The 13,941-nt window shown below is 35.6% G+C and overlaps 1 protein-coding gene across 3 annotated transcripts in view; it reads right to left on the bottom strand.

Moving 5' to 3' along the window:
- Positions 1 to 13,941, bottom strand: part of LOC115562846 (scavenger receptor class B member 1) — a 30,202-nt gene that overhangs the window by 4,996 nt on the left and 11,265 nt on the right. Inside the window, exons 1-4 of one of the 3 annotated variants that reach the window (XM_030385012.2) lie at positions 11,458 to 12,423; positions 1,822 to 1,913; positions 1,375 to 1,535; positions 1,152 to 1,296 (exon numbers count right to left, since the gene is read on the bottom strand). In XM_030385012.2, the coding sequence (XP_030240872.1) occupies positions 1,152 to 1,296; positions 1,375 to 1,535; positions 1,822 to 1,913; positions 11,458 to 11,818 (759 nt within the window). In that variant the 5' untranslated portion in view covers positions 11,819 to 12,423. Of the gene's footprint in view, positions 1 to 1,151; positions 1,297 to 1,374; positions 1,536 to 1,821; positions 1,914 to 4,741; positions 5,103 to 11,457; positions 12,424 to 13,941 lie in introns of those variants that run through there. The other 2 variants (XM_030385013.2, XM_089256839.1) reach the window with 2 other exon arrangements.

Genomic DNA, 13,941 nt, shown 5'->3' with positions numbered 1-13,941 from the left:
TTGATTTGTTTACGATAATAAAATGCGATATCGTCATTAATCAGTGAAAATTGCTGACAATAACAAACACGCCCACAGACAGCGCCAATAATAATTATTGTAATAAAAGCAACAACAAAAGTTTCGAAATATGCGCCGAGTACTGTAAGTACGTGTGTGTGCGTGTGCGTGAGCGAGACAGTGGCATATGTAATAGTTAACGGTAGCTACTCGCAATGACGCTTCGCCTGCTACTACTGCCGCTCGCTCTTTCACACCATTGCCATCCCTTTCGCACACGCTCCCACACCACAGCAATTGCTCATTGTGTGCAAATTAATTGCCCATCATTTAGTTAAACATGTTGGTAATTTTTGACGCCGCGGTAAAGTAACCGTATTGTTGTGGTTGTTGCTGTTGTTGTTGTTGCTAGTGTTAAAATGTAACGTTTATTGACCTAAACGTGAGTCGCGCCTTCTGTTAATGTTTTTTTGCTGTTATTGTTTGCATTTCACAGCTGACTTTTTATACTCATTTTCATTTTCAATTTCGTTTTGTTTTGTCTGTTGTTGTTTTCGTCATGTGCACGGCACGCGATCTTTATTTTTATTGCTGTAGCAGATTTAACGGTTAATTATGTAGTTATTTTCCGTGACAAATTACCGTCGATTATATCGCATACAGTCGATAGTCAATAATCTGTCATCAGATTACATCAGATCAGATCTGTTGACCGGCATTGTATGCGGTCGAACAGATTAAATGGTAATTGCAAGAGCTTAGAAATGGAATATAACTAAAAACTAATATAATAAGTAGGAATTTCCTTTTGGCTTGTTATTTGCAATTAGCATTTGGAATATATTATTAGAGGTAGGTATTTTATTTCCTACGTAGTATTTGCCAACACAAAGTAGTGATAAATGTTACAGAGAAAATTGCATATACATAAATGAATTTTAAGAGAAATATGTACATTATTATTTTTTAATTATAGCTATTAAATTAAGAAATTATTTAATAGGTGAAACATCATGTAAACAAAATATTTTAACAATTCTTTGTAGTTTCTGGAAAGTTCTTTAAGAAATGTATTTTCTATAACACTTATAAGATTTGTAATTGATTTATCACTTCATTCTGTCTATAGACTATAAGGTAATATTACTCACCAGCATAGCTATGTTCAGCATAACGACCTCGTCGTCCTCCCGGCGACCTTCGGACAGATGCTCCTGCCAGACCAGCGGATGACTAGGCGTTGTCGACATGGTATTGTTGTCATTGAATGTGATATTCTCATGTGTCATGAGTTCTCTATGATAGAAGAAAAAAAAAAAAAAAATACCAAAAATAAGTTTCCAATCGATTAAATGGGTTCGTCGTCTAACTCACTTGTACACATAGGGACCCACTTCCTCCACCTGCAGCTTTTCGCGACCCGCTAGGAAGGCCTCCGCATTGGTGATGTTGAATAAATATATTTTGATATACAGATCGACTGGTGGCTTGGCCCAAAGATTGAAGATTTCACCATTTTCAGCCATTACCAATTTCTGCAAGATCAAATTAGAAATACATATACATATATTTAGATATATCCAATAGTGATGAATATGGTGCTTCCAATGGCGGGCGCCCGATTGCAAGCACCAAAAACGGAATGCACTCGAGAAACTATGTAGTCGTATATCTGAGGTACGTGTCCGTGTGTCGAAGGCAAGAGAATCGTTAATAGCGCATTATGATCGTCGATTGACGACCATTTGGCAAAGGCTAAGGCTGAGGCAGTTCAATAAAAAAAAAAAAAGAGTAGCTTTAGTTTCTGTTCATTGGACTTACCCATTTGAATATCAAATCGTAGGGTTGAAATACTTTAACCAGCACCGCTGCTGTTATGGCCAAAAATCCAATGGCCAGCAACAAAAAAGCGCCTGCAAAAAAACAAAACAAAGAAACAAACATTATAGATTGACAAAATAGTATATATATATGTGTATGTGTATGTGTATATGTTTATGAATATGTATTGTATATTGAAATAAGTTGATAAGTTGCGTCGAGTACATATAAATGCCCTCATTAAGTTAATTAAGACACGATTAATTATGCATAAATAGGCAGCGTGTGCGACACGTAAAAATGAAAATAGAGAATTGAATAGAGAGAGAGAAAAAGAGAGAGAGAGAGAGAGAGAAAATAATATGAATTATGAACACAATTTTGAATGAAATTTGCATATCAAAAATGATATTGTAATAAATTCCGGCACACGAATTTGAATATTCGCCGGGGCCTATTGTGAAAATGCTGAAAAGATCTATCATGAGCGTCTGAAAGAACCCTCCGATCTGTTTGCCACGTGAATCGGAGAAGACGTGTGGCAATTACCATGCTAATTGGAATAGTGCCAGCATATCTGATTAGATAGACGACGACAGTGAAGAGGATCATAGTAATAAGAAAAATTATTAAATGAATACGAACTGAGAGCTCAGCTTAAGTGAGTAATTTATTTAACAGAGATTATACGAGTCATACAAGTGACCCTGAAATGATGTTACCCGGTCTTAGGTATTCCACATTGTCTGAGCTCCATGTAAATTATGTTAATCGCAATGGCAGGCATTATGTCTGAACAAGACAGAATCGCGACAGTATGCCGACAGCTATATATGCATATATACATATGTAGCTAGGCGCCTTAGCACTTGAGTTATCGTTCAAGTCAGCCGAGTTCCTCGTGAAACTCGGACAAGTACTCAGTGTAAGCTGCTTGAATCATGAGTGTGGGTCTTCAATCAGTTAGCGAAACGCGCTCGCCACGCCCTTATTTATATATATTTATATGCATATAAATCTCTTCATTAAGGCAGTAACAAGAACAAAAGTTGAACTGCTAACACAAAACACATTTTTTTTTTTTTTTTTTACTCTGGCCAACGACCACTGGTTGCTGGCAACTCGTTTTTTATATCCAGCTCTCCAAGCGGCTTTGTCAACGTTGTTGCAAATCGCATAGGAATTTCAGCGATCGGTGCGTGGCAAAGACACGTGCTGCCAAACAGATTGAGAGAGATGGCCAGCCAGAGAACGGGTTTTCAATTATCAGCCATCAGCTATCAGATATCAGCCATCAGCATTCAAATATACGACTATGCTTTAAACAGCAGAATTCTGAATATACATAAACTTTTGCTTTTCTATAGATCTACACATACATACATACATATGTATAAGCAAATGCACATATGTTTATATGTAGAGCTGCTGAGCTTGCATCTGCCAAGGAATAGAGTCGATTGGTGACTGCCAGAGACAAAGCCATCGACAGCTACAGCTACAGCCACAGCGCCGGGACCGGGGCCGAAGCCGAAGCCGCAGCCGGAGCCAGCCCCATATAGCCATGACTTGTTTGGCTCTTAATGGGTTTACTATTAAAATGCAAAGTCAATGCTATATCAAGGGGCATATGACAAATGACGTACTCAAGTATAGCTTATAGGATATTTCAAAAAGCTCTATATATAGATACGCGATTTTATTAGTGTATTATATAGTTCTGTGTAAAGAATATTCTAGAATATCTAAGAATTGATTATATACTCTGATGTTCTAGAAAAGTCATAAAAATGTTTAATGAAAAACAAGTTTGCATTATTTGTATGCAAGTATTTCCTATAGAAAGTAATATCTGATCAACAGCCAGATATTATTATTTGTTAACAACTTAATAAGTAAAAATTTGCATTTATCTCAGTATATATAGATAACCCAATATTAATCTGTTTTACTAAATAAATTCATAAAAAAAATACACTTATATACATATATAACTGAGCCCTTGTATATAGTGTAATGCTAAGAACTCATGGAATGCCTGAGTAAGTAGACTTACCTTTCCTGACAGTGTTATGCACTCTATATGTATCTCATGAATTTTTTAAGCGAACAGATCGAGATTATTCCAATAGGAAATCACACAAGTTACTAATCGATCAAGCTGCACTCGTACTCTCTCGTTACGTAATCGTCTAATAAGAATTCCATTTTGAATTGTTTTTCAAAAACTTGATGCAGATTCAACTCAACACACACTTGGCTATATAATTTGTATAACAATTAAAATGATCAAGCCGATTAGCTGATCTTCAGTATTAAATAACACTTATTAAGTCAGCGCAACTTTGAGCAGTCAGCAAATCAATTCAGATACATATATATATAGTCACTCGAACTGATCGATGGACTAGATCGTACCGGTTCATACATACATATGGCGCACAAAAAGTTCGCATATAATTCCAATTTGAATGAATCACATTAAAAGCGATCTTGATATTGATCTTAGGCTTTAGGATTTAGCCTCTTAGAGCATATCGTATTCGTCGTGACCTTGCTTTCTGGTCTTTTGTGGCTTGAGCTGTGGGTATTTATATTGAACTTGTTCTCTCTGCGAGTGCCTTCGGCTGTCCGTTTAGATCCTGTTGTGCCGTACCCAACCAGTTTGAAAGGGAATTTTCCCTTTCAGACAATTGGTATTCTTTAGCCTTGCAGCCCTTTTTAATGATCATAAAAGAGTCATTAAAAAAAAAAAACAATAAAAATAAGCCTTGTGCATCGAGATGCAGTAGTACATATGTACTACATAGTACCCATGTAAATTAGGTATACAACTATCACATTCCTAACCGCTCTAACCGCTAGTTTATGACATAATGCTAGTTAATTACAGTTATTAGACAGTCTCTGATTGGCTTACACATCAATTGCCGGCGATTCTGTAATTGCTGAAAGTGACGCAGCTTCTCCAGCGAGAAGCGACGATGCGAATAGAGTGCGCCCAGAAAGTCCTTGAGCGACTGACGTCGCAACCGACGACGCACCACGGTCATAACGAGAGTGTATAATCGATATGAATTAACTATTATTTAACTATATACACAATGTATACGAACGTATATATAAATATATTCTTTTGTAATTATATTTGATGTGTTCGCTGCAAAGTCAAAGCCAAACTAAATGTCGACGAATTGTCAAGGGTCCGATGTACCCTCGGCTACTTTCATTTCGAGCTCGGCAAATTATTTATTGCTTTTGATGCGCTCACATAGGGTATTACGTGTTTGGCATACTGTTTGTCGCATCTAATTCGATTTTAAGTAGGGTAAGAGACAATCATTATATGAACTTTACATATTCAATATATTTTTTTAAAATTATTTGAATTGAAAACAAAGATTAATAAGTATAAATATTAATAGAATTTAAGGTAAAATATTTTTTTAGATTTTTTTAATAATCCGAAATATATTTTAATTATATTTAAAGATTTTTTAGTGAAATCTTAAATATTTCAAAAATATTTCTTGCTGTTTAATCAAAAATCTCAGTAAAATAAAAGCCGAACTATGAGTGTATTGCCTGGCTCGACTTGTTGCGCTGGCGCCTCTTCAAACGCTTCATCATTTTCAATTGGGGCATAATCAATCGTTTTGTATGCACTGGCAGTACGTGAGTTTTGTGGTTAGGTGCAAACGACAAAGTTATGAACAAAGAACGCTTGGCTATATTGAAATACCGAAATCTTGATTTGCTGTGCGTCTGTTGAGCTCAAATTGAAAGTTGCCAAAAATAAATAAAAAACCGAATTAGATGCAAAGAAAAAAACAAATGAAAAAAATAAAAAACAAACCCCTGGCACTGCATATTCAAATTATGTTGTTGATACGTTGTTTGTTTGATTACTTTGTTTGTTACTCAAAACAAAACATATTTATAATTTTTTGGATGTGCGGCACGTTCGGCAGGTGCGCTTGCCACCCACAAAGATTTGGCAAAGAATTCGTGGGAATGAGCCATTGATTTGCAGTTGGAGCACGCAACGCACGCGTTCAATAGCAACAACAACGACAACAGGCAGACAGACAGACAACAGCGTGTGCTCGCGAAAACAAACGAAAAACAAACACATTTTCGAAGTGCTACCACGTTCGTGTCTTAAGTCTTTTGTTTGCTTATCAATAAATTTCGCCTGTCAGCGCAGAGAAACGAAACCGAGCCAGAAAATTGAGGTGAAGTAAACAAACTAATTCTTCAGCAGCCATCTATGTTACATCATTTTTATTGGGGAACAGAAATAGGGGGCGTGGCAACACACTATAAAGTGTTTGTTGTTATTTTTGTTTTTCATTTCCGTTTCATCTTCTGATGCGATTTTCAATTAAGATAGCGTCGTATCAGTCGAACGATCGCATAGCCTGTAGGGCAGGTTAATTTTTGTTAAACTAATCGTTAGCTGAATATCGGCAGTGATTTATAGTTGTGTCTTATAGAGAACAATTGCGTTGTCAGCATTCGGAAACCTGATCTGATCTGATCTGAGACAGCATGACGTCAGTTTCTTGAAGAGGTGACTGACCAAACTGAAGTTTCAATCGGGGCAACCTTTAACTCTATGTTATCTATGTTATCATATCGCAGACAGAGATCAGCCCATAAACTTGTCAATCAGGAATATCCCATAGAAAGTGCCTAAGCTGGCATTCGTTTTGCATTCGCATTCGCATTTCTATTTTTCGCAAAGTTAACCCAATTATTTGTTTATGACACCCAACAAAAGATTCCATTTAGCTGCCTTACACAGAGAACCTCATGAATCACATTCACAGTGCTAAACGACTTTTGCTTACTATCGATGAATTGGCAAGTTTCGAGTATTTCGAGCCGGCAACAGAGACGGGGGAATTACTCAGGAATAATCGTATTATTAATACGAAAAATATGCGAACAGCTTCTATTAGACCATTTGGAATGTTGACAAGTGTACACAAAGCTGACGCGAAAATTGATTATACGATGATCGTAGCCGGACTGAGGGCGCCCAAAGCCCGACCAAGCAATTACACTTGCTGCACGTACTGTAAGCCGATTGCAACATTTCACCTGTTGCAGCAACATGTTGCCAACAACATAACTGCAAGCAAACATTTTTAATGAGTTTTATTTGCTTTTTTTTCATGTTTTTTTCTCATTGAATCTTTTTTTTTTTTTTGTGCAAAACTGCATTAACCTAAAGAGAGGTAAGAGCTGACGCCTACTTCGGCTGCCCTCTGTTGCAAGAGCTGCATTCAAAACTATTTAAGTCCACTGGCGTGCATGATGTCTATGGCATGGCAGCCGAGAGGCATCAGACATTATGGCAACAACAACAGCAACAATAACAACAACTCGCTGACAATTCAACAGAATTTCATTACAAAATATTTATAAATATTGATGATGATTGGGAACATGAGCAGCATATTTCATGAATATCTTCATTTCATTTTCAGCACAAGAGTGACACAAATGGAAAACTTAATTAAAACTGTATCAAATTTTCAAATGAAAACTAAACATATAATTATAAAATTTTTAAAATATTTTTTATTATATTTTGAAAATATTTTTTATATATTATTTTTTGCTGCCTCCAAATATCTGTTAAATTTTAAACGCTTTCGATTTTTTCGGATTGTTAGGATTTTTTTTTTGTAATATTCCTATTATTTTTTAATATAAATATATTTTAATTGGAATATACTGTTTAATTTATTGCAGTTATTATTTTTTATTATTAAAAATTAATTGAGCAAGACTTTTAAACATACAAATCATTTATTTATGTAAATGTTTAAACGCTTTCAATTTTTTAACTAATTTAGCTTATTTTATTTTTTGTTCACTATTCTTGAAGCCTTAAGGAACCAATTTAGTTCTATTCATTATGTATTTTATTAAGCATAAATTTAGCTACACAGACCACTTCTTAGATAAAACTTAATTTAGGCTCTCAAATTCTTGAATGATAAAAAAAAATGCCTTTGTTAGTCGCATTTGCGGCTTTGAAACGCATATTGGCATGGAGACTTATGCAAAGATGTTGTCGGATTTGATTCAGACAAAATGTTGGATGAGCTAAATGGAATACGGCGAACTATAAGCAGATGCCTTAAACTAGTTTTGGCACTTTAATGCGGACTTACAAATAGCCAAAAATGATCAAGAAGAAGCTGAGATCTCCTGCCAAAATCGAAATCAACGCATCAGCAACGCGTGTTCAGCTTGATGCGGATTTTTTTTTGCTTCTTTCGATTTTGTTTTTAGCAATATATATGTATATGGAATGCCAGTGGGTTGTGGCTTCTATTTATTTATTATCAGCAACAGTGAACCGCTTTTTTGCATAAATAATTTTTTGCACAAAATTGAAAGAAACAAAAAAAAAAAATCAAATGGGAAAGAAGCTGACACGCAAAACAACAACAAACAATAAATGTGAATAGAAATACATAAACGCTGACAATCCTGTTTGGCCATGAGCAGGCACTTTTATTGTAATTATTTATTTATTTATTTTTAGTTTTTTGCTTCTTTCAGTGTCGTTGTTTTTCTTAACACACATGTCGCTATGTATGCATGTATTTGACCGGCCACATTTGGGAGCAGTTTATTCCGAGCAAAGCGCGAAACTTGTTCGCGCTAGAGAGGGGGTTTGTATTGACACCTAATGAATAACTGTGAAACAATCGATTTGCTAATTCCTCTGACAATGCTCTTTAATTTGCTGCCTGGTTTGGGCACTTTTTATAAATGCCAATAAGCGCATGTACCTACCGATCGTTCTTCTAGTATTTCTATTTGAATTATGTTCCAAAATACAATTTTGAAATGTTCTCGTATGTGTATGTATGTGTGTGTGTGTTTGTATAATATACATATTCATATGCAATCATCTATTCCTTTCAAACACTATTTGATTTTTATTTGAATTGTTTGGGAACTCGCTTTGAATGCGAAATGAACTATGCTTTGTTTTGATTTATGATAGAATCATAAACAAATCACTTATTTATTAATAAGTTCGCATTTCGTCTCTGTTTGTATTTTGGTTACTTTTGTTGTTATTTTCGTTGTTGTTTTGCGCGTGGCTCTAATTAGAATTATCAATATGCTTAAACGGTTCACTTTGGGACTTTCACCTGTTCGCAGCTCTATTAACAACTTGATTTCTAGTTACCTTTGCAACAGCCAGAGTTCAGCTCGTTTAATTAGACGCCCAAACAAGCCAACAAATATTTACTTATCACCTGCATGACTAATCAAGATAACACTGCATTCAACTGAATGTTAAGTCATATTTTGGCATTCACTGCAACATATTCATAAGATAGTAACTGTAGATTGCTCAATATATCTGAATATTAGATGGATAACTTTATGCCAGCCATTCTTGAACAAACACTTTAAACACTTTAACTTTTTCACTTGTAATTCAATTTGTAATACTTGCAAATATTTTAATTTCAATCTTTTTTTTTTATTTTTAGCGACGAACTGTGTGTAAAAATCAGCATTGCATTACTAAAAGATTTATTGCGCTTTGTATATTAAATTTATTGTGTTTAAATAAAATTGTGTGTACAAATACTTTTGAATTATTACTGAAAGATTTGTATTTAATTTAAAATTGGTTTTTGATTTATTTATAGCAATAAAATTATTTGCGAAAATAAATATTGCAAAAAAACATTCACACAGCAAATTAATGTGTCTCCTAATCAAAATCCAATAATAATATATGTCATATTTATATTTTGCAGCTTCAACAAATATATAAAAAAAATTTGTGTTTGTTTTTTTTACGTTACGAAATATTTCATTATTTGTTTATATATGCTGCGTATTTTATATTCTTTTTTAGTAATTCTAATATTGCTCAAATTGATCTTTAATTTTCAATATTTTTTATTATACTAATTTAATTTTTGTTCTGCTTTAAATTTATATATATTTTTTTTTAATTTTCTTGGCTAACATTTCTTCATTTCATTTTTCTCTTCATTTTTTCATAAATCAATGTAACGTTTTATATTTTTTTTTTAATCACACTTTTTCAATTTAAATTCACTATTTCGTTAAATTTTTTGTATAAGCAAAACTGAATCTATTAGAACACTAGACTCTCAGAACACAGCTTCTCAGGTACCGCAAATATACATATATACAAATTCTATCAATTCTATTATGGATCTATAAATATTGATATTCCACTTTTATTTATTTTCCATTTAGCTCGATCTAACATTTCATTTTCTTTGCACTCACAATTCACATGTGCGAAAACATTTAATATTTTATAGTTTTATTATAAGTTACATATACACACATTTTTTATTTTATTGTTTTATTTTATTTTTATTCATTTTTTTTTTTTTATAAAATTTGATTGCTCAAAATTTTATTGCCCACATTTATAAGGAAGTAAATATTCAACTAATTGCGTTCAATTGTTCTCTTCTATTTGTTTGCTATTATTTTTAACTCTTCGCATCGTATTCTGATTTAATTGTTTATTTTTATTTTGGAACAGAGCTACAACTATGAAGATATATATATGTACATATATATTAACATGCTCAAGAAGAGCTTCTGGTGATTTTTTGACAACGTCTTCGTAGATATCTTCTACTTTTCGCATAATCTACTGTGTAAATAAGCGAAATGTGCGAATTCGTGTTGTTCTTGACTTTTGAAAGAAACGCGCGCGAGTTTTTCAGCGTCTTTTCAACATATATAATTGTATATACACATTATATACATACATACATAAGTAAATATATATGGCGCGATGAAGGTGACGACAAAATTTGTATCTAGAGGTCACAATGCGGGGAATAGAAGCCGTTACTTCTCAGCTACCTCGAATGCAATTGCTGAAAGTCGCGCGCGTTTTAAAACGCTCGCTAGCCGCGCGGCAATTGCAACAAACACAAACTTGTATTGCCCGCTTGGCTCCGCTTCTAGGCTTTTATGGCAAGCATACGGTCAAGTTCAGGGTCAAAACGCTGCCTGGCCAGATCGCGTGCACTGGCCAAGTGCGAGGCGCGTTTTGGGCGCGTTTTGCTTTTCGATGCTATCTATCAGAGGGGGGTTTACGACGACTACCACGAAATTATGGCCAAAGACTTTTGAAACCAAAAGATGAATAAAAAACTGTGTCAGTGTCAAAGAGTTGCTTATTTAATCAACAGCGAGTAGACAAAAAAACAACACCAACAAAACATAAAGTGCTATGTTAAACAGCATCGAGATATTTGTTCCGTATGGCGTTTTAGTGTGACGCGTTTTTAAACGCGGCAGCAAAATTTTCATAATTAATGCAGACCAAAGCGAAGCGACAAAAGATGCGTTCAGCCGGTTTTATTTGATTTTTTCGTTTTAATTTTATTTATTTTTTGTTTAAATTTTTTTTCTATTTTTGGTAATCGATTGATGATTGATGAATATTATAATTTTTTGGAATCTTCGAGAAGCTCTCAGTCGTTAAATACTTTTGCACTTTATCTCATAATTATTTAGACACCTTTTCGATTGGATTAAGTTGTTGGTGTGTGTGTGTGTGTTTTGGTTTTGTTTATTGTCTGAACTTACGTGTGGGCGAGCGTGCATTGTGCTTGCCAGGTTGCCGCTCATCGAAGAAGCTGCCCAATATGTCCATGGGCTTCATGGAGCGATTTGCCTTGAGGCTCTTGCGGCGCTGGGCGCGCTGTAGCGCCGCCAACGCCGCTGCGGCTGCAACAGAATCGACCTCTGGCAAGGATGTGGCTGCAGCTGTGCCTGGATCTGCTGCAGGATTTTGGCTTGGTTTCTGCACTGTGGCGACGACGGCGGCGGCGGTGGCGGCTGCGTTTGTTGCCCCCTGATTGGGCTGATTCGCATTCACGCCCGCCTCCTCGTCGCTGACACAGACGGCACTATAGCGACGCGAGAAGATTTTACCAAAGTCCTTCATAATGATTGCATAGGCATATAAATAGCATAAATTGTTTATAGATCTCGTACACTTTTGGTACACTTCAGACACTTGATTTGTGTTTCCTTGCTTTTGCTTTGTTTTTGTTTATGTTATTCTTTTAATTCTTGTTAATTCTTGTTTCGGCTTTTGGCACTTAAAAACTTTGTTGCTTTTGCTGCATTAGCTCCTTGGGAATCAATTACCACTTGCTTGCTTGATTGCTTAATATATTTATATACTAACTTTAAATAACATTGATAGACTTGTTTTGCATTTGATATCTTAATTCTTTCTAGGTGGTGTCCCAGCTGGATGTTGGCCAAAGCGCGTATGCGTCCGTTCGCTGGCGTTGCTCGCTTATGAATGAAAACCCGGACGTGCGATCGCCGCACCAGGTAAAGTTACGGCTAAAAGTTTCTGATTTTTTTTTCTTGAATTTTGTATTTGATTTTGATTTTTTTGCTTTGCTTTTTCGTTTTGCAGTACGAGTTTTTTAGTACGAACGTTTACCTGTCCGCCAACTACAAATAGTAGTTGCGTTTCGTTCTCTCGCCCGCTCTCCATGCGCTCGCTCTTTGCTCTAGGTTGTGTGTGCTCGCTCGCTCGCTCTCTCTCTCTCCCTCTCTCTGTGTGTGTGTGTGATGTGTTGGTGTTACGTTACGTTTGCGTTGGCGCTTTACGTTACGCGCAAGATCACGTTTAGCACGCGCTCAGCTGTTGCTCTAGCTGTGCTTGTTGTGAGCCGGTCTGCTGAGGCCGGGCGGCGGCGGCGGCGGCGGCAACGGCGACGGCGGCGGCGACTGCCTTAGCTGCGGCTTCTTTAGCTTTAGCTACGCTGCTGATCTAAAGCCCGAAATTGTTGTAAACCAGTTTTCGCAGTTCCACTTGCGCCGTTTTGCGCATTTTGGGGAAATACCATTGGCTGGCACCGAAAAGGCACACATTACTCATACGGCGCGTGGTACACCACTACAACAGCTGTAGAGCTGTTGCTGTACCTGTTGCTGTTGCTGTTAATGTTGTTGTAGCCATTCCATCAGCAATCAGCATCATTATTATGGAAAACTTTAAGATATTTTTCAATGCGCACTTTGCGCCATCAGCGAAATACGCATTTTGAATCGAGTTTGTATCCCCTGTAACTCAACAACATCAGCAACAGCATCGCTCGACAGTCGGCAGACACCGTGTTTTATATTTTTTCTTGTTGTGGCTTTTGTTGTTATTCGTATTTTTTATTATTTATTTTTTTTTTTATATATCTTGGGGCATTCACTAAAAACCCAATCACCTTCAATTTTGCATGCAAGCGTCAACAATTTTTTTTTTTTTCTTTTTCGTATTTCTTATTTTGGTCATTTTGATTTTTGTTAAGAGTTCAACACAATATCAAGTCTTTTTTCTCGTATGGTTTACCTCGGCGTTTAGAAATTTCTCGAACGGTTGTTGTCGCTAATAACACGCGAATATATTCAAGTTATTAATTTGGTTTCAATCAGAAACACGCCCATGCGAACAGTTACTCTTGGCTAATACTTAAGTGGCATATTTGCTTTGCTATTTGCGCTTGAAAGGAGGCACGACATGGCATACCTATATATAAGCTTTGATTGAGGGTTTCCAGACATCTGAGAGTTAGCTAATAGAACGCTGACTGTGCAAAAGCTAAACAAATCAAAATCAAAAACAACAAATCAGGCGATGCTTCCTGTTGTCACAATTGTTCTTGCCTAATAACAGTCGATGACAACTTGACAAAGTTCACTGAATGTGCGAATTTACTGTAATCGATTCTATACAATGTAACAGAAATTATGGAAATAGCTTAGGCAACTTTTATCAGAGGAATATGCAAAACTAAAACGAAAAACAAGTTCTTAAATGTTGTTAAATATAGATTTCGGGTTTTTGAGGCAGAGTGCAGAGAATTCATTTAAATGAATTAAAATTTAAATAAAGTTATATAGAAACTTGATCAAGTCTCAGATGAGTTTGTCAGTGAATAGAAATATATTGTATTTATTTGTTGCATACTTTTGAGGAAAGCTGTTGACTTCTAATATTAAATTTTGCTGCAGATAGGCATAAATAGTGAGTAAGAATTTAGATGCGTACTTAGA

This window comes from Drosophila navojoa, chromosome 3 (genome assembly GCF_054131105.1).
Source record: "Drosophila navojoa isolate 15081-1374.11 chromosome 3, UAZ_NAV_1.0, whole genome shotgun sequence".
NCBI classification, from domain to species: Eukaryota; Metazoa; Arthropoda; class Insecta; order Diptera; family Drosophilidae; genus Drosophila; species Drosophila navojoa.
This window is presented reverse-complemented; position numbering and strand designations above follow the sequence as displayed.